Raw genomic sequence first — 22,079 nt, forward strand, 5'->3', positions numbered from 1 at the left:
GGCAGCAGGAAGAGACAGTGAGCCACTATGCCTGGCTTGAGCTTCTGAGACCTCGGCCCACCACCCATTGACACATTTGTTCCAACAAGGCCATACCAACTCCAGCAAGAACACACCTCCAGTAATACCGCTCCCTATGAGCCTGTGGAGGCCATTTCATTCTAGTCCCTTCTAGTCCCATGCAAGCTTGTCATTAGGGAGAGGGCATTTAGGTCAATTCCAGTTCTGGGGTATCTGGGCCCTGTTTCTAAAGTGCATGGTGTCTTCAGCAATAGAGACTTATCTTCTACCTCTGGGGGATAACCGAGGGCAACAGCGATGAGCTGTATGCTCTGGAAATCTCTTGGACAGTTCTTGCCAACAACAAAGGAGGCAAAATGGCTGCTTTAGAATCTTGTTGTTGTTGTTGTTGTTGCTGCTGCTGCTGCTGTTCTTAGATGGCCTTTGTCTCTTGAAGCGAACACTGTCAGCCCAGATGAGAAAATTACATTAAAACTATATATGTGTATTTATACACAAATTACATGTTATAGGTGTGTGTGTATCTAATATTTACAGCCCCGTTCATTTATAGAGAATAGCCTACTGACAGCCTGACTCAGGAACCCTATAATTACCTGCCCAAACACAGAGTAAAGTCAGCTCTTTCTCCATATAGAAAGCCTAGCCAATGAGCCCATCTATCCAAATGTCTAACCTTTAGAACTACATGACCAAGGAACTTAGCCATTAGCTTGCTATTAACAGCAATCAGCACCCCAACTAGTGACCATGTCTGAATGCAGAGCCCATCTAGGAGCCCTCCCTGACCTCAAAGAATATGTAGCATCCTTGGCAAGCTAAGAGGTCCTGACAGCAAGCGTTGCACATGCCGTACCCCTGGCTGGCCCACTGAAACCCAAAGGTTGGATTGACTGGTGAGTGCTTTTCCTTGTGAAAGCAAATCCATGAAGGCTAGACTTCCTAAAACATGGCTTCTTCCTAAAACATGAAAACACTAAAGGAACTGATAGGGTCTTGAAAAGTAGGGAAACATGATGCAATCAAATGAAACACTGAAAGCCCATCTGACCCGACAAGAGAAACCTACCAACTGAGGAGCAATTCAGATTAAGTCTTCAGATTAAGTCCTCTCAGATAAGTGACTGAAGTGCAAGGGAACAACAGGGAAACAGATGAGATTAGGAAACAAGAGGAAAAAAACGTGGAACCCAACAAGGAACAAAACCCAAAAGAAAAGGAATCCTACAGTGGCAACAATGTATTCAGAAAATGTAAATATTGAAGAGGAAGTTAACGTGCTATTTATATTCTTTCAGAATATGATTTTCAAGTTTAAAATTTTTATAAAACTGAATATGACTATTTCTTTCTCGGCTGTGTATAAAGACAAAGCTATAAGGACTGGGAAATGAGTTCATGGGTAAAAGGTACTTGCTCTGCAAGCATGCGGACTCAGGTGCATCCCAGCACCCAATTAAATAGTGGGGCATAGCTGTGTATTGAGGGCCAGAGACAGGCAGACCCCACTGCTCACTGTATGGAGCCTACCAGAAATGCAAAGTTTCTGATTCAGTGCGAGACAATGACTCCAGACAATAGGACAGAGAGCAATGCAAACATCCAGAGTCATGTTCTGGACTGACTCTGCATGCATACACACAGAAACACCCCATTATGCACATGCATGTACCACACACCACAACATGGGTGTGTGTATGTGGTGTGTGTTTATATTGGTGTGTGTGTGTATGTGTGTGTGTGCATGTTTATACTAAGAGGAAATGAAGCTGATATCAATTACAGAGACACATTTCTATGAAGGAGTTATATAAGACTAAGCTAAAATTTTCAATAAAACAATTCAGTAGGATAATCCATAAAAAATTCCCTTGAATTGAATGATAGGTCATTTAAAATTACACAGAAAGCCAAAGTGGTTTTTTGGTTTTGGTTTTGGTTTTTATGAAAAAGTGAAGAAACCACAAGACTTATGAGCCATCATCAAACTAAATCTATGTATGATAGAAATTTTAATGAGCAAAGAGATAAAAGAACGAAAAGACTTTTTAAAAGATTTATTTATTATTTATTTATTTATAAAGTATTCTGCCTGCATGTGAGCCAGCAAGCCAGACGAGGGCACCTGACCTCGTTATAGATGGTTGCTGGGAATTGAACTCAGGACTTTCAGAAAAACAGCCAGTGCTCTTAACCTCTGAGCCATCTCTTCAGCCCTAGAAAGACTACTTTAAGAAATAATACCAGGAACTATACCAAATTTGGAGAGAGAGACAGAAAGACAGAAGGGTGTACAGATTCATAGCTGCAAGAATCCCCCAATAGACTAAACACAGTATATATGAGATAATGTATAATTAAATTGCAAAGAGCATATGCAAAGGAAATATTGAAAAAAGGAAAAAAATGACTCATGATATAGAAGAATCCCCTATAAGGAAGAGCACACCCATAAGACTGCCAAAGGGCTGCTCACAGAAGCCACAGATATCAGGAGAATATGGGATGTCTTCAAAATAATGAAAGTCAAAGCTGCCAGCCAAGAATACTGCAGTTAAAAAAAAAAACCTGTCCTTGAGAATGAGGGAGGGAACAAAACTTCTCCAGCAAACTGACATGGAGAGTATGTTCCTTACCAGGGTTGCTTAGACAGAGATCAAAGAACTCTAAGTAATAAAGTGAAAAACAGACTCAAGGTCAGAATTCTTTAGTATTACAGTAACATTGCAAAATGACTTTAAACTATGATATAAAAATTATTTAGAAACTAAATGAAAACCTTTATGGTGGGTATGCAGTATAGAAGTATTTGTAAATTATAATGCCCAGTTCTACAGTTAAGGAGAGAAGTGTCACCTATATGTGATTATTATTCTGATGCTGTCAACAGCTTAAAATAGGAAGCTACAATTGGAAGATATTTATGAAAACTACAAAATGTTGACAAAGGAAATTCTAAAGTCAGAATTCAAAAGATTAAGAAAGACCTCAAAGCATATGCAACAACAAAAAAGTAATCAAAGGAAGACACCAAGAATGGAAGAAAGAATAAAGCAATGGCAGGATGAGTAGTCAGAAAACAATTAACAAAATGGAAACAGTAAATATGGTACCTGACAATATTTTTTAAACATAAATAGATGAAACTTTTTGATCAGAAAATGTCTGGTGGCTGAATAGATTTTCCTTCCTTCCTGCCTTCCTTTCTTTTGAAAGCATGATCTAGTTATAATTTTTTAAAGATGTAATTTAGCTATATAGGCACACCTAGCTGAAAGTGAAAAGATTTTTTAAAAAAGATATTTCATACAAATGTGACTACAAGAGAACAACTACAAGGGGCTGGGGATTTAGCTCAGTGGTAGAGTGCCTGACTAGCAAGTGCAGCGCCCTGGGTTCAGTCCTCAGTCAGAGACAGAGACACAGAGACAGAGGAAGAGAGAGAGAGAGAATGAGAGAACATGTGCCTGAATTTATAATAAGATAGATGTTAGGAAGTGACAAAAACAATTATAAATATTTGTTCACCAAACAGTGGTGCACCTAAATATATAGAGAAAATACTTCGAGCATTGGAGGGAATAAACCAAAAGGACAGTGGTTACACCCTCGGCAGTAGACCTTCCAAACAGAGAATGGATAAGCAGCAGAAGTGAGCAACACCAGAGGCATGTGGTCCTTGCAGACATGTACAGAACATTCTTTAGGATACAAGAATGTTGGGACACAAAAATAAGTCTTAAAGATAGAAAAGACTGAAGTCATATGAAGAATCTTTTCTGCTCCTATTTATGTAAAAATGCAAATCTATAATGGAATGAAAATGTGGAAGTTAAGCAGTTTGGTCCAAAAAAACTAATAGGACTGATTATAAATAAGAGAGAAATAAAAAAGAATGAGACAAATGAAGATGGAAACAAGACCTATCATGTGCATGAGAAGCAGAGGATTTGGGTTTGTTTGTTTGTTTGTTTGTTTGTTTTAGAGGAAAAAATACAACTGTAAACGACTTAACCAAAGAGTGCTCAAGTACATAGTCGAACTTAAACAGTAAAGAGCAAGGGGAAGAAGAACTGGGCCCACAGTTACAGAGGGAAGACACTAGTAAGCCCTAGAAAGGAGTGAGTCAGATAAAAGAATAGAAAACAAAGATCAGTGAAAATAAGTTAAGTTTTAAAATATAAAAGTGACAAATCTTTAGCTAGACTAGTAAGGAAAACAAAACAGGAAGATTTTATACCTCTGACTGCAGAAACGTGCCTGATAACCAAGAAGTGACCCAGACCGCAGAGAATATTCTGAACAATGATGTGCTAAGAAGTTAGATAAGCTGTAATAAATGGAAATTCCTGAAAGCCAACTACTCACCAAGACTGAGTCATGAAGAAATACAAAATCCAAATGAATAACAACTAAGGCAATTGAATCAGTAATCAAAAACCTCCCTACAAACAGAATGCCAGTGCCATATGGCTTCCCCGCCACTTGGCCCAACTGCTGAAGAAGAGTCAATGCCAGTTCTTGAACTCTTCCAAAAAGATTAAAAGAGGACTGAACACTTCCAAACTTTATTTACAAGGTCAGTATTGCACTGAAAGCAGAGTTAGATGAGGACACAATGAGAAAAGAAAACTACATTCCACTGTTGTTCAATCATAGATGCAAACATTCTCAACAGAGTACTAGTAAGCCACATTTAAAAACACCATACACCATGTTGAAATGGAATTTGGTCTGTATGGTTCAACTATGCGAATAAATACATTTGAGGTGCTAAATTAGCAGAATAAAAGAGAAAAGTCATATTGTCACCCAATAGATACAGAAAAAGAATTTCACAAAATTCCACATCTCTTTCATGTTTAAAAACTCAACATATTAAATATAGAATGAATGGATCTCAATATAATAAACCTATAAGTTACAGCTGACATCATACCCAATAGTGAAATGCTCTTTTTTTCCTATAAAATCAGGACCAAGACAAAAGGCTTTAACAAATAAAGTTATAGAAATCATGAGGGAAATAAATAAAATTACCTCTGTTTGCAAATTATAAACTTAAAAAACCTGAATACTATACCTAAAAATAAATGAGTTCAGTAGTGTTTGGTGGTTACAAAAACCAATATATAAAATTAGGTTCTGTCTCTCTACACTAACAACACTCTCTAAAACAACTGAGAAAAATAGTTATTTACAATAACAGCAAAACAAAAAGGGAAACTAGAAGTTAAATTTAACCAAGAAAATGAAATTTCTGTCAATTAATGTTAATTTTGTAATTGATGAAATACATTGAAGAAAATATAAATGGAAAATAGACTGTGTTCATGGATTGGAAGAATTAATACTGTAAAAATGTCTTGGTTCTCAAAATGTGTGTGAGTGTGTGTGTGTGTGTGTGTGTGTGTGTGTGTGTGTGTATTAATAGTACCATCATATTTTTGGTTTTTCAAGACAGGGTTTCTCTTTGTAGCTTTAGCTGTCCTAGACTCACTTTGTAGACTAGACTGGCCTTGAACTCACAGAGATCCACCTGCCTGTGCCTCCCCATGTGCTGGGATCACTGGTGTATGCTACCGCACCTGGCAGTACCATCATATTTTAATATAAATAGGAAAAACTTGTTTGAAACCATAAAAGATGTTGACTGAATGAAGTAATGTTGAGCAAAAAGAGTTAAGCTGGAGGCATCATGCTTTCTGGTTTGAAAATACATTGCAAAGTTATAGAAATCAAACCTTCATGATTCTGACATTTAAAAAAAAACATAAACCGATACAACAGATTAGAAAGCTTATCAATAAATCTATGGATATATTAGTAACTATTAAGTGTCAGTAACTAGTAAGAATATATGACAGTGAAAGTAATGTTTCTTCAATAAATGATCCTGGGACAACTGACTCACTTACAGATTGACCAGGAAAGGACATGAATGTGGTTTTTCAAATAATGATATATTCTTGTTGCTATAAGACCATATACTTGACAAAAAAAAATAGCTTCAGAGAGAGTTTTATTCGGGCTCCTGGTCTAGGATCAACTCTATCACAGTGGTAGGCTTCACTATGACAGTACTTCACAGCTGTGATGACAGGTGAGAGGCAGCCAGCTTACATCTCCAGGGATGGGGATCAGAGAGACAAGAGGACTTGAGCCAGGTTGTAAACCTCAAGTCTCACCCCTAGTGGACCACTTCTACCAGCTAGCCTCCTCCTCATCAAGGCTCTGCAACATCCTAAACACACTAGCTGGGGACCAAGTGTTCAAATTGTACTTGAGCCAGTGAGGGACATTTTGTATCTAAATCATAACAAGGAAATGCCATCTATTTTGACCAGGGTATGGGTTGGCCAAAGTTTTCATTTAGTAATAATTTATAAAGCTATACAGTTAAAACATATGTATTTCACTGTATAGAAATCTGATCTCAGAAGAACTAAAAATATCCATCATTAGTCTAGAATATGCTTGGCAATGCAATTAGGGCCCACCTGTACAGATACCTGCTCCCTCCTTTAAAATGCCTCAAGAATATAAGATGGATAAATGGATAAATAGGTACATGATAAATCAAGTATAGAAAGTTGATTATAGTACATAGGTTGTGAGTATATGTGCCCTAAACATTTTGTTCAACCTTTTCATATGTTTGACATTTTGTAATTGAATATTTACGGTATTATTCTCAAGTACCCTCTTCCAGCATCTCCTGTGGGAAGATCACCTCAGAGTCTTTTTCCAGGGCTCTAATTTGAGTCACATCCAAAAGAAAATCTCAAATGTGAAATATAGCAAAATTACACACTTTAAAGTCTTATCAGTTAAAGTACTGGTTAGGTAGATTTTTATCAGCTTGACTTAGGTTGTCTGGGAAGAAGGAATCTCAATTGGAAAAAAAAAAAAATGCCCACATCAGCTGACCTGTTAGCAAGTCTTTGAGGCATTTTCTTGATGAACAAATGATGTGAGAAGGCTCAGCCAGCTGTGAGTGGGCCTGGGCTGTGTAAGAAAGCAAGATAAGGAACTATGAGCACATGTCAGTAGGCATTGTTTCCCTACGGCTTCTGCCTCCAGGTTCCTGCCTTCAGTTCCTGCCTGCACTTTTCTCCCCAAGTTGCTTGTGGTCATGGTATTTATTTCATAGCAGTAGAAACCTAACTAGGACAGCTACATTAAGCTTTTTTTTTCTCCATGAAGTACAGTATAATTGACAAGAATAAACTATGAAAAATTAAACATATTCAATAGGCAAATATAATTTCACTAGCATAGTGTACATTACTAAAAAAGTAATTGAAAGTGCCAATGAAAACATAGGTATGTCAAGGCTGATTCTCCACTTGATATGTGTCAAGCCTGATTCTCCACTTGGTATGTAATACTAGAAATGAGAATTTGGAACTTCAAAACAGAGCTATAAAATCAAATTGCACTGAAGTACCAGATCGATGGTTGCTAATACAAGGAAGAAACAGATACCTCACTGCAGTGTGTGTGTGTGTGTGTGTGTGTGTGTGTGTGTGTGTGTGTAGATATGATGGTAGTGTTGAGGAAGAAGAGGAGAGAGAATCAAGTAACAGTTGCCAATACTGCAGCAACCCATATCCATTGTTGTGGTAATTTCACTTTTTGCTTTGTTTCCAAGAACTGCTGAGGTGAATATGAAGATGACTGCTTGCTTATTGAACCTTTGAACTCATAAAGTGTTGAAACAGCCTAACACCTAGCCAGCCCATCTTGGGCTCTCAAAGCCACCCTGGTATCACCACACAGAACTCTGGTCATGCAGAGCATAATGTGCTTTTTTCTTACTTGCCTGTGTGAGTGGCATTCACTAACATTTGTTGATTTCTCAAAGGAGAAACTAAAAGACTTTCATAACGTAATTCCAGCCTTCTATATGCCTCCAGTCCATCCCACCTTAGAGTGTGTGACTTAGTAACACTGTTACTCTACTTGTTCTCAAGTTTTTCCAAAGTGTATCTAATGTAGTTCTGGTAGAATATTACAGAAGCAACTTTTTCAGTAGCCATCTTTCATCAGTGTATGTGACAATTAAACCCGCTGTGCAATAGCCTGTTATAATTAGTAAGTGAATAGTATGGTTATAAATAGACCTAACTTATCTTATCAGCTTAAAATTGCACTTTATCACGATAACAAGTAGCTTGCCCACTGCAACCTTGATCAACCAAGATGCCAGTTAGCATATTGAAAACTGAGTGTAGAGAGCTTTAGTTAATAAAAAAAAGTAGTTAAGAGGTGATTTAAGAGAGCTTTTATTACATAATGACAATAAGCAGATAGCAGCCCATTCTCTTCCAAAATAAATAAAACCAGAGTAACCTTAATAAAAATGATTTGCTAGTGCATTCACATTTTTATGCTTTGGCCATTTTGTCTTCATTATGACTTCCATATGAACCCATGTTCTTTCCAATATGTTTTAGGCTTTGGTCAAAGAGTTGCAAAGTGACGTCCATGGGACAAGACATCAAATCAGAGAGCTTAAGAAGATGCAGAAAAACAGACAGGCTTGTAAAACCTCAACCCATAAAGCCCAGACCTTGGCAGCTTCCATCCTGAACATCTCACAGTCGGACCTAGAGGAAATATTGGACACAGAAGATGAAGTGGTAGGACCATTTGGATATTCACTAACAAAGAAATTGCTGTATTTTTACCTAAATATATTTTTTGTTTTATAATTCTTAGAATTTCTTTTATGTAATTATTGTCAAAGAAAGACACACACAGTATACCAAAAATACCTTTAGATAAACTCAATATGTTACACAGAAATGAGTCAAGTATGCAACAGGAAAGGATAAGAGACATAATAAGCAATTAGGAAGATTCATGGTGCTTGTTACTCATGTCAGTTATCTCTTCCTGTCTCCTCCATCCTCTTTAGCTAATCATATTATATATCTTGTAAACCATGGTTTCTGTCATTCTTGGTGTGTGAGTGTGGGGGGCGGGGCGGGGGAGAGTCTTTCTTTTGTTTGAAGCCAGGTCTTTGCCTAGGCTATTCTCAAATTTCTAGACTCAAGTGATCCTCCTGCTTCAGCTTCTAAACCCTTTCAGACTATACAGGTCTGTATCACCACACCCAGCAGTAATCATAATTTTTGGATTATTAATTTAAGTATCTTAGTGCTTTGCCTTTGAGTATTTGTTTATACCACATGCAGGCCAGGTGTCAGAAATGAGCATCAGAACTGCTGAGCTGGCGCTGTGAATATTGGTGTACCACATTGGTGCTTGCACCCAAACTGCGTCCTCCACAGGAGCACCAAGTGACCTCAGCTGCGCACCCAGCCCTCACAGTCCAGGTCTCACTATTCTCAGTTCACCAGTTTGACTGGGCTAAGTTCAGCCAAGTCACCATTGATTTGATAAAAATCTCTCATGTGTGACATTTTTTAGGTATCACATTTATTAGCTTTCCTGGCTGAATTTAGAATTATTTTGATAATTCTAGTTTTGAAGACATTTATGGTTTTTAAATGAGTAAGATCCTCCTGTTTGGGTGGGTTTTATTCCTATCAGTGGTCGTAGGGCAATGGCCCTGTTTCACCTATACACAGTATTCTTCACACCTGTAAAGAATACTTTGCCCCGAGAATACAATTCTTCAATTATTTGTTGTTTGAAAAGACTTAAGACAGGATTATACCAAGATCATCCCAATAAATATTTGCTCAATGATAAAATAAAGCAATGGACTGTAAGTATTTGTGAGAGACCATCCTCTATGAGGTGCCTGCCCTCCTGAGCACCTAGGAGATTTTCTGCTGTAGGACGATCTATACTATAAAGATATTTAAACTGCCAAGAATTTTTGGATACGACCCAAAGGAGGTCTGCTGAGATTATGTTCATCCTTTGGGTGCATGGGATGATGAGCGTCTGGGCGTGGTCGTAAACGAGTACTATCACATGTAGGATCAAACACGATGCAGGGAGACAGCAGTGCCTGAGCGAGGGCCTCACCTAAGCTCGGTACACATACCTAATTAGAGCCTGGGTTAATGGCATGGCTCTGTGGAAATGTGTGTGCATACGCCCATGCATTCCACACAGAAACGCAGGCACGTGATTCAGAACACTGAACACTGTCATTGTAGGGTGTTAAGAACATGTTCGCTCTAGGCCATGAATTAAAAAGACATCACACCATTTGAATAGGGAAATTACACAACATTGTCTCCTTTAAGTGTGTGACTTAAAAAGGGTTCCTCACAGTCCCAAAGCACCAGTGCCCCTGAGCTGACGCATCTGATACCAGAGAACTCTGCCTGCAGCCGCATATGCCACACAGTCTGCAGCCCCTCCTGGAATAAAAGGAACTCGAGTATAAACACTGCTCTGAGCAATATCAGGGCACCTTGATATATTCACTGTGTTTAATTACAGACCAGAGTGTATTTAGAATGAACTATACATCTTTTAGAGACTAAGGGTGGAGTGTCCTGCCTGAATTATGTTCTTTAAACTGCATCCAACTGTAATAAATGTTAAAGAATGAGAGCTTGTATGAAGTACCAAGTGTGAAGATTGACATGTAGCAAATTCAATGTGTTAGTTTCTAAATGCTTCTATTTTTCACATGTGGGGTATGTGTGTGTGTGTGTGTGTGTGTGTGTGAAAGAGAGAGAGAGAGAGACAGAGACAGAGACAGAGACAGAGACAGAGACATAGAAGATAAGCTGTACTCCCTAGAGCTAGACTTACAAGCTATGTGATGGATGCTGACATGGATGCTGGGAACCAAACTCAGGTACTCTACAAGAACAGCAAATGCTCTTAACCACTGAGCTATCTTTCCAGCCCTGCATTGTCTTTTTCACTATGGTCCATCTTTTTTTACTCCCATTCATCCCTTTCCTGAACCACACTGTGAAAGCTAAAGACAATTTTCCTAATTTATTATGAAATAGATAAACACAACTACAGCTTCCATATGTATGCAAATATTTATCAACTAAATATTAAACAACATGAATTTAAGTATCCCACACCCTAAGTGATGGGACATTCTTGGTTGATGTTTCCATATATGCATTAAAATCTAGCTGCTAGATTCTCGCAGGATGAGTAAGTTCATATCAGTTTAATGCACATTGTTTTTATTCTCCTTAGGAAATTGAAAAGACAAAGATAGATGCTGAAAATGACAAAGAATGGCTGTTGTACATTCAGAAACTTCTTGAAGGACAGGTATTTTATTTTTGTGCTTCATATATTAAAACTTCCAAGTAAATATTCCTGGCCTCACATCTGCAAACCCCCCTTTTTACTTCTGTTAGGTAAGGGAGCGTTCCAGGGGTAGACAGTAAAGTTAACTCCCTATTTGTATTTCTGTACTTAACAAATGAAGCAAATGCCTTGAGAAGAGCCAACATGGGCCTCAGCAAGTGCATTAATTAAATTATTGAGTCCACCTCTCTGCTTGCTAGAGCGAAAAGGATCCGTTCTTCCCGGCCCCTTAGGAGAAGAGATTCTTTATTAGTGTCTTTAAAGTTGGAAGTTGATACGGACACCTGAGGAGTTCATGGGTTTCGGTGACCTTTTACTGTGGACCTGTTTCCAGTCAATTCATGTTTTCCTCACAGCCAGACAGCTGTTTATTACTGTGTCTTCCCGCATTCTCTACAATATTTTCTACTGAGACCTCGAGCAGCTTGTTAGTGGGAAGTAAATATTGATTTGGCATCCTGTCAATGCAGAAAGAATGAAAAAATTTCCACCAGAGGCCCCTCAAACATTTTCCTATCGACGTTTTCTGGGCTGAGTAGAAAGCTGCATAGAGGATGACAAGGCCAAGACGAGCTGCACTCCCTGAGGGGTCTATTGAGGCTGCTACAGTGACCAGTGTGATATACTTTTTCTCCCCTTTCAAGTATTTTTTTAATGCACACAGAGTCTGCTGGGACGCGCCCCTCTTGTAAGTGATCAAGGGCAGTTTATTGGCAGGTGAGAGCCCTGCTTTTCTAGTCATAGCTAGCTTTTGTTTTGACATCACTGACAGTGTGTAATGCATTCTAAAACTTTTTCATTATAGCCTTTTTTTTCCTCACCCTAATTGTTTATTTGAAAACTGACCTGAAATGAATAAAAGCTAAAACATAATTGTCAAAATGGGAAAGGAAAAAACCCCATCACTCAGTGATTTTTGAAAGATATCGTTGACTATTTCTGCAAAGATTAAAAACAGGAGTTGATATTAAGTATTGGTGTTTTCTATAAGTATATCACCAGGTAGCATTTCCTGTGTTTTTAGTGAAGTCAAGAATAAAGCAATGAAAGGGCAAGAGACGTAGCTCAGTAGCTGAGGGCTTGATTGGCATGTACAGAGTCCAACCCCCAGCACCAAGACAAGAAACAAAGAACAATAAGTAAATGATACATAAGCCATTTCTTTTTTTTTTTTTCTTTTTTTTACATAAGCCATTTCTATTCTTAGTCTTAACTTCATACACTTTGAAGCATTATATCTGAACTTGCCTCAGTAATAGAATGTGACTGGCGATGATTTGCTTAAAGTTCAAATACAGATGCGCAGGGGTGAGACAAGGCCTTTAACAGTGACAGCTTGTTTTGGAGAAGAGAGGTCACTTCTTTTCCTTATGATGTACCTGCATTTTTAATCAAGTTTATGTGTGAAGGCATGTGCATATGAGTGTAGATGCCTACAGAGGCCAGAGGCATCAGACCCCTCCAGAGCTGATTGTACAGGTGCTGGTATGTGCGCTGGGAGCCTATCCCAGGCCCTCAGCCAGAGCAGACCGTGCTCTAAATTGCTGGGCTATCTCTCCAGCCTGGACTGCTCGTGGTTGATCATGCTGCTTGTCCGGGCTCAGCTCAGAGCCTAGCACGTGAAGAGTCCAATGGCAATTGGTATGAAGTGTTTTTCAGCTTTAAAATGATAGAAATAATATGACTTTCTCACGTACTATGGTGCCTCACATTTGACCATGTCCCCTGGAGGGGGAGATCTGGTGGCACTCAGAGGAAGGACAGCAGGTAGCCAAGAAGAGACTTGATACCCTATGAGAATATATAGGGGGAGGTAATCCCTCTCAGGAACAGTCATAGGGGAGGAGAATAATGGGAAAATGGGGGGGGGGAGGAATGGGAGGATACAAGGGATGGGATAAACATTGAGATGTAACAAGAATAAATTAATAAAAATAAATAAATAAAACATCAGAAAAAAATAAAATAAAATAAAATGATAGAAATAAACTTGTAATGATTTTCTAAGTGTTCCTGTAACTGGGACCTTGTAGTTCTTCTAATTAGAAATTTTATCATCAGTCATGTCTATATAATAATAAATCAACATGTTTAAATCTCATAAAAGCTATCCTGATGCAGTCCTAGTTTGGAGGTGGTCATTGTTGTTGTTGTTGGTGGTGGTGGTGGGGTGTGTGTGTGTGTGTGTGTGTGTGTGTGTGTGTGTGTGTGTATATGCATGTGTCTTACATGTGTGGAAGTACATGTACATATTCTGCATTATCTGGATATATGCCTTTTCCGTCCAGTTAGTGTTAAAAATTCCCTGTTGAAATGGCATCAGACTGTTTAATACTGCAGTTTGATATAGTGCCTTTTTGTGCCACTGAGCCTGGACTCTGGAATATAATTGCCTGGTAGTATTGATTTAATTGCCCAGGTTTATTTGTGGACTCCTAATTATTGACTGGAGGTAAATTTAATGGAGCAGCCTTTATGAACACTGAGAAGCTGCTGTTGCCGCTGTACATAATGAACTGCATCATATGCCTTTAGATCGCTTTTCAAGCTAATTTTATTCTGCTGTGACAGTGTGATAACATTTAAAAAGTCAAAGACTTTTTATTTTTATTACTGACATAGGTGGTTTTGCTGATGTCTTTGGATTTTGTGAGAAAAAAATAGGCATTCCAATGGTTGCTCTTGAATGTCACTTTGTAATTATGCCCAAGAGAAAAAGCTATAAAACAGAAAACATCTCTTTTCTTCTCTCTATCCCTCTCTCTCTCCCAGCAATTATATTTACCCTGTGTTTCAAAATGTTTCCTTTGCCCACAGTTTTTTAGAGTCTGAGATGCTGGCATAGCTGTGTGGGCAAAACTGTAAACACGTTTGGTTACTTTACAGCATCTGTCTCCTTGTGTGTTCACTTACACAACCTTTGAGCTGTGGAGTAAGTGACCATATTCCCTGCCAAACTACCTGACTCAGTTCTGGTGTAATATAGTATTAAATAATTCAAAGATAAAAGTGTAGGCCACCCTTTGCCTACTCCTGTGTTGTTTGCGGCTGTACAGTAGAGTCCTGAATATTGAGACCAATCGGCCCTAGGTTTGTTGACTGCTTTTATTCAACGTAACTTTATACTGATGATGATACATTCACCACAAAATAAAAGGCCAGTTCTTCCCCATGTGGAATGGAGAAGCTGAACAATATATGTCATCATTCAGAAAGCACTAGAGTGGAAAGTTAGACCCCTGTATACGTGCGTACACTTAATTACAGAGTGCAAGGACATAACCTCACTATTTCAAGTAGTTGTGATGTAGTTAGCAGTTCCATGTATTTGATGTGTCTCTGCAGTTTGCAGATTCCTAGTAAGAACCATACTGAAAAATACCTTTGTAAGGTCTGCTTTCATTTATCTGTGGTATGGGTGGCTTTGTTTTAAATTTTTACTTGTGTTTTCTTTTTATATTGATATGTTTTTAAGTTTACAGTTCATGAGAAAGACAAAGAAGTAAAAATGAAGGGAACTCCTAATATGTGTTTGGTGTAGTTTAAATAGCAAATGAAAGTTGAGCTAGACCAAAGGATACTAGAATTTGAGCAAGAGTGTACTGTTGAGAGATACATGGCATCAGCATGCAGGAGCAGGTTAGCGATGAGGGCTGTGGGATCTGGATGTGCCCCAGCCATGATTGCAGGAGGGCTGTGCACTTTATCTGGCATTATACACAACAGGTGTGAGAGTACACGGACAGTCCCTTATCAGAGATGGATTATTTCAGTGCCCTACACCATGAGAAAGGTGAAGGTGTGTTGAAGAGCTTTAGTTATCAAGAGAGCAGGTGTGTTAGGGGGAAATATTCAATAGTGATTGAAACCATAGAATTCCTAGTAGGTTAATAATATTTGAAGGTTTCTGTTTTTTCTTAATTTATCCTAGCTTTTGTCGATGTGTCCTTAGTTTAATTTAACCATTTAAGAAAACATTTCACATTCTTGTGTGACGAGAAAAGGATGAAAGCCCAGACAGTTGCTTCAGCTCTTACAAATGCTGACGTGTAAAGTGGTCCATTTTCTCCAGGGTCCTCTCTAAAAATATGATTTTCTTCTATAGATCGCCTGGGTGTGTGGCTGTAGGAAGAGGTTGAGTGATCTCCCTGGCCTCTATGGCTGGAGGGAACGACAGCACAAAGGGTGGCTTAAGTCTCTCATGGACCGCTGAAGCCAGCCGTGCATGGTATTGTAGCATGTGGCCATGTGCTCTCGTGCTGCACGCTTACTGCTGTCACCCATACAAAGCCTCATGGTTGTCCCGGCCCGTGGGACAAATCAAACCAGGGTTCACATGAAAGAGGGTGTACAGATTGAAAGTGGGGACAGAGACGCGAGAAATAATGAGTCAAGTCTGAAAATTTCTGATCAAAACTCCCTTTAAATGTAGAGGAGTAAGACTTTCTATAGCAAGGTCACCTAGATCTGTTCTGATCCCACTCTCCCCAGCCCACAGGCAAGAGTACAATCGCCTGAATAGCTCCCTGTAGGAACTTCCTTAATCCTCTGGGTAGTTCCCTGTAAGAACTTCCCTATTTCTCTGGGTAGGCAATCCAAAGATAGCCTAGAACACAAGACCTCCTTCAGCAGGGGCCAACAACTCAAAGGTCACAGCGTGCAGCCTAAGCACAGGATTTCTAACATGGGTGAATTTAGCATGGCTCCCCACACATGGTCATCCACAGATGTTCCTTACAGCTAGCCGAAATAGCAAGACTTAAATTCTCCATTCACCCTGCTCCAGTGTGTTTTATGTAACAACCTGAAGCCTGCTTTTGTTTCAAAAAAAGGACATACACACCCCAATTATTCTTTTCAGACAACATAGATAAGCCTTCAGGAGCTTACAATCTATTGTTTGAAGTAGGAGTTTTCCTGTATAAATAGTAAACATTATTTGGGGGGCTCAAAGGGATTAGGTATGAATACCATTGGTTAGATTATTCATTTGAAAAGTTAATTCAAGTAAAGAAGCAGCTTAATGTAAACTAAAACAGTGTTCATCAGGGTCTTTCTGAATTCTAAACCTCTGCATTGTTGCTTAGAGGCGGGCATGTTGGGGAGTAACCAGATCATAAGGTCAGGTCACTCATGAGTGGACTTAGAGCCTGTGAGGGAAGGGAGCTTGCGGCTCCCTCTCTATACACATGAGAACACAAAGACCACAGCCTACAAGTCTGCTACAGTTGTCTGAAGCCATAGATAAGTCTTAACTATAAAGGTAGGAATAGTCATGTCCTCTATAGTTCTTGGCTTTGGAAAAAGGAATCATATTAGAAAACATTTACTATTGATAATAAATGTACTGTTTGTTCTACTGGATGCTGCCTTTGCCAGTAAGTCAGGTTCCCATTGTTGGAATTCTTACATATGTGGGAGGTGGGGGGTAAAGTAGGAATGTGTGAGGCCTCTGTGTTCACCGAAAGTAGCACAGGTTCAAACTGAGATCAAGAAGGTTTCAAGAAATGAGATTGTTTCTCGAGTAGTATCATTGTCCAAGTAATTATCTTGAAGGTGAGGGACGTCCTTGGCCTATGATCATATATGTCAGTTTGGTAAAACTACCTTGACAGGTATGGGTCAGGGAAGACCATTGCCTCTCATGGAGATTCTAATGATAGGTGTTAGCCTGGCACAGAAATTATCAAAATAATACTCCAGTATCCCACAGGATCCCCAGGAAGAGCCATATCACAGGCCTAGGGTGTTGTTGGGTTTGCAGGAAAGGCTCAGCTAACTTAAATGTTCACACATTTCTCTTCCATCTTATATAATGTACCCAAGATATAAAAAATGTGCTAATGATTACTTTCCTAAATCCTTACGTATCATATTTAACGCTACCGTTGCCTAAGGGCCTCATAAATAGTATAGGTCATCAATTTGCTTTAGAACAATGTAAATGTCTTAAGTATTTTAAGGTATTGTCTAAGGCGTCCAGAACCATTTTCAAAATTTAAGTGATGATAAATTATGGATTCTACCAGAATTTTTTTCAGGGATCTGGTCCCCAAGAGACCTCTCATGCTTTAGTAGGTGGCCCTACAACCCGTGCACATACAAGTAGCACCAAGTGAGCTCAGTGGTTAAAAACAGAGTCCATGAGGCTGGGGGATGGGAGGTAGGCAGGAGAGCCATTGGAAGGGAGGACATGGAGGCTGTTTGACCCAAACGTAATGCATAGATATATAAAATTCTCAAACAACAAAAGTATATTTCTCTGTGATCATTTTGAGACAAATCTATCATTACAAAAATAAGCCACAAATATATAAACATCAGCAGGAATCAGTGCTGATGTTCGAGGACGAAAATGTGAGGAAACGGCACATTACAAAGGGAAATCAAAAGGAAGGAGCACTCAGGGAAGACCCTGGAAGAGGCATAGAAAATGTGAGGAAACGGCACATTACAAAGGGAAATCAGAAGGAAGGAGCACTCAGGGAAGGCCCTGGAAGAGGCATAGAAAATGTGAGGAAACGGCGCATTACAAAGGGAAATCAAAAGGAAGGAGCACTCAGGGAAGGCCCTGGAAGAGGCATAGAAAAAATAAACTGAACATCTCAACTAATATGTATAGTAGATGTGGAAACCATCATGTAAAATTATATAAGGATAAATATATTCTTCTGAACCACTTGTAGAGATTAAAGAACCTGCAAGAACAGTGAGGCGTGCACAGCTGCACACAGTTTAACTGCTTTGTGAAATCTCCAATGTGTTAGTTGCAAACAGAGTTTAAAGAAGCATACAGCACAATAACATAGGAGGAACAACAGCTGTGTTTAACTCGGGAGCAGTCATAGGGAGAGAGGAAGAAAGTTGTTGGCATCAAGTTAGCCCAGGCTCTTCTTGATCTCCCTTGCAGCCTTTCTTTTAAAGAAAATCAAAATATCCAAGGGTGTCATGTGTTGAAAACTGTCCCACTCAGAAGAGTAAGTTTAACTGTTTACTCGAAAGTGAATTTTGCAAATAAGAGGCCTAGTGTCACGAACAGACCTCTCCATTTGCAGCCAGGCGATCACAGAGCCAGCATGCTTCTCACACATGCTCCATAGAGCATGAACCGAACAGGTAACCAGACCATGGAAAGCATGGAGGACTGAATTTAGAGACTGGCATTTTCCTCTTGGATGACCATGGTGCTGTGAAGAGGCATCCTAGAGTGTTAAGAGGTCCTGAGACAGTGGAACTCTTTTAAAGTTTGATGCTACCCAGACTTGCTTGATCAGAAAGCCACCTTTCTAGAAAAAACTAGGAAATAAACTAATTTTTAGAAATCTGTGACATTTTATTAGGCAGTAGTAATTATAGCATATCCTCAAACTGTGACAAAAATAATCCACAATCTTACAGTCAGTCATTACTTATTCTTCGAATATGTTGTGTAGTCTGTATTTTTTATTTTTTAATATATTTATTAATTTATTCATATTACATCTCTGTATTTCTTATTATTAAATATTTTTATTTTTACATATACATTTATATTATTACACATATATACAATAAACTACCTATAGCAAGAAGAGCTATGAAACAATCAGGAATTATATAAATGTTACATTCTTAGTATTTTGGCTGCTTGTATTTGGCAGCCTTGAAGAAAACATTCCTATCTTGGTGTGTCTAAAATTCTGAGTATAAATCAATATTTATCACATCTTGTCATTATCAACTTAAAACATCTATCTACACTAATAACATCTTAACCCTTAAACAACTAAGCTTAATTATAAAACTAAACTGTCTGGTCTTCAACCCCATCAGAGACTTGGGAAGGAATAAAATTGATTACCTGAGTATACTGAGAGTGCAGGTTAGTAGCTTCTCAAATGAGAAGTCTGCCTAAAAAAGGGCAAGCTTGGATGCAGGCAGAGTCGGCCAAACTCTGACAAGGCAGGATCATCAAGTTCTCAATAGTTCCCACCTCACAAATATGTCTGTCAGAGGTTGAAGATGATGCTCCAATGTTATAGAGAGGTTTGGCTGACTGCTCAGGGAGCAAACTGTCTCTGTCATCTTCTTATTTGGGAAGCTACTAACCTGCACACCCTGTATACTCAGGAAATAAACTTTTAAATATTCATTTCTGCTTTTGTTTCAGCCAATAAATTATGAGGGGTTGTTCCATCTTATCTCTCTTCCTTTTAGATAGAAATGTATATTTGTGTAGATAGATAAATAGTAGTTACTTAAGGGTCTTGTCATTTGGGGCCTAGTGCTTACTAGATAAAAACAAGTCCTTTTTATTATGCATTCTTTAAAAGCTAATATTAATGCCCTGATGACTTAATTATCAAATTAATAAAACTATCAGTTTTTTAAAGTGTAGCTCCTTTTGAATCCCAGACATCTTGTCAAAGCAAGAATTTGTTGTTACTGTCTTCAAGCAAAGAGGAAATAAAAAAAGAGGAAATATGTTCTTTTCTTATATCTAATTTTTTCCTACATTTCAAAAAAAGAAATGTACATGCTGTGTGTATATGCTGAGCATGGTTATTTTTCTGCCTAGAGTGGGATATTTCAAATATATGTATATATACTTGTATATATAATACTCATTTGTACATTACAACTAAAGAAATTTCTTGTTTTGACACTTCTGTGATAAATTTCAAGTAAAACATATGTACAGAGCTCTTGAGTTTAGAGGAAGCAGGCATATACCCAGGCTGTCTTTAGGAGAAGGCAAAAAGTTAAAAAATAGGAAGCTGTTTAAAGACCTTAGCTAATATTTTACCTTGCCAGTTCAAATTCAGAAAAGAACTGTTTGACCGACTTGATCATAACCCTTGGCTGAACATGCAGATGGCGTGCACTGTGTTTGCACTGACTGGAGACACCTTGAATGCTTGTCCCAACACAACAAAAACCTTACCTGACTTCCCTCTAGGGAAAGTATATAAGGTATATGGGCACTATAAGCATTCTAACACATTTAGAGAAATAAAAATAGCGTTTTCCTGGTCACTCAAAAGAACAAACCCAAGAAATATTTAATGAATGTCCTAATTATGACAGTTCTCTCATGAGAGACAGATAGCAGGGATAAAATAACAAATCATTCAGACTGCAGGATGTATTCGAGGCAACGGTCCAGACTTTCTCTAATTTACAACCCATAACTATATGGGATATGTCCACATTCTACCAGCGAGCCAAGGAAGCAATGGGAACAATAAAACTACCAGCAAAGTTATATCAATTATGAAATTTTAAAATGTGCTCACATTTCATAAACTCAGCAGTTTCTGAAACATGTGTATTGCACTTTGATATACCAAACAAACTTTAACAACTTAATCAATGGGTATACTTTTGCCATTCTTTTTCTCTCTGAAATTTTATCCTGCAACTCTTGAGGTATTGGACTCTCATACAGACAAGCGTATTGATAGTTCTCTCTCATTCTTTTATGAGTGATGAACATATAGTTCCTCTGCTGTGGGCCTGTGTGCCCTGGAGCTGACTGGAACATGCTATTGACCAGCTGATTGAAGATGAATGGCTTAGCTGCTTGTATTGCAGATTACATCATTAACATGGTCAGGAAACCATGAATTGTTCAATAAGGCGTTTATCTTTTTTCATTTTACTTCTGCTCTTTTATCATTTTTATTAGAAAAGCCAGAATTACCCACACTAACCAGGAATATCTGTTGAAAAAAGACTTGGTAGAGTACCATTAAGACTTCAAAGTTACAGATAGCCAAATTCTAATGGCTTAATGATATTTAGTGTACGGTTTTCATCAAACCAATTTTTTATCATTTGGTATTACTTTATTATATTTGGGTGTTTGTATGTAAGCATATACATCCTATGGTGTGCGTGTGTGCGTGCGTGCGTGCGTGCGTGCGTGCGTGCGTGCGTGTGTGTGTGTGTGTGTGTGTGTGTGTGTGTGTAGGTCAGATGACAACTTCAGTGGTCAGGTTTCTCCTTCCATTATGTGGATTCCAGGAATGGAACTCAAGCTTCGTAGCAAGTGCCTGTACCTCTGGGATATCTTATCAGCCCTTGTATATGATTTTGAACTGGAAAAGTAGACTTCTGATATTTCTTTTTGTTCTCTTATAGCTTCCTTTTGCCTCATATTTACTAGAAGCAGTACTGGAGAAAATAAATGAAAACAAGAAACTAACTGAAGGATATCTCACAGTTATGAAAGACATTAGGTAAAGTTATAACAAAGCTGTTTTCAAGTGTGAGGCCCTCATGTGCTGTAGTTGCAGACAGTCCAGGTACAGCATCTGCTCCAGCTATCAGTAGGCAGCCTCGGTTCCAAAACAGCAAGTTGGTGAACAGATGAAACCGCGTGTATGGCTGCTTGAAATGAAAGTCTAGCATGATTGGTGATACTGTCACAAATCAATACAAATTTTAAAATGGTTTTCCTTCCATTACCATAGAAGAAACTAGAAAAGGCGTGTCATATACAAATTGGTCTGAGTATAAAATGAAAAAGTTGTAAATAAAGGACTTAATATTCTAAACTCGTATGGAAACTAGACTTTTATATAAAAAGGTTATAAATGGCCCTTTGTGAACCAGTGAACATGTTTTACTGAATTATCCTAAAATGAAAGAGGAGCATTGAGTAAAACAAATTGTTGGTTCCATTGTATAAATTTTCATTGACATAGTGGATTATACAGGAGACACTTTGCTTTTCTAGAACTATCTGGAAAAAATAAAGACCTCTTTCTCCTCTGTCTCCTTGTACAGTCATATAAATGATCAAG

At 38.4% G+C, this 22,079-nt stretch overlaps 1 protein-coding gene across 2 annotated transcripts in view; it reads left to right on the forward strand.

Moving 5' to 3' along the window:
* Positions 1 to 21,641, forward strand: part of Cntln (centlein) — a 273,121-nt gene extending 251,480 nt beyond the window's left edge. For both annotated transcript variants that reach the window (XM_051163969.1, XM_051163971.1), the window contains exons 24-26: positions 8,481 to 8,666; positions 11,176 to 11,253; positions 21,415 to 21,641. In XM_051163969.1, the coding sequence (XP_051019926.1) occupies positions 8,481 to 8,666; positions 11,176 to 11,253; positions 21,415 to 21,516 (366 nt within the window). In that variant the 3' untranslated portion in view covers positions 21,517 to 21,641. The remainder of the gene's footprint in view (positions 1 to 8,480; positions 8,667 to 11,175; positions 11,254 to 21,414) is intronic.
* Positions 21,642 to 22,079: the final 438 nt, after the last annotated feature.

Source organism: Acomys russatus, chromosome 2 (assembly GCF_903995435.1).
Source record: "Acomys russatus chromosome 2, mAcoRus1.1, whole genome shotgun sequence".
Taxonomy (NCBI): domain Eukaryota; kingdom Metazoa; phylum Chordata; class Mammalia; order Rodentia; family Muridae; genus Acomys; species Acomys russatus.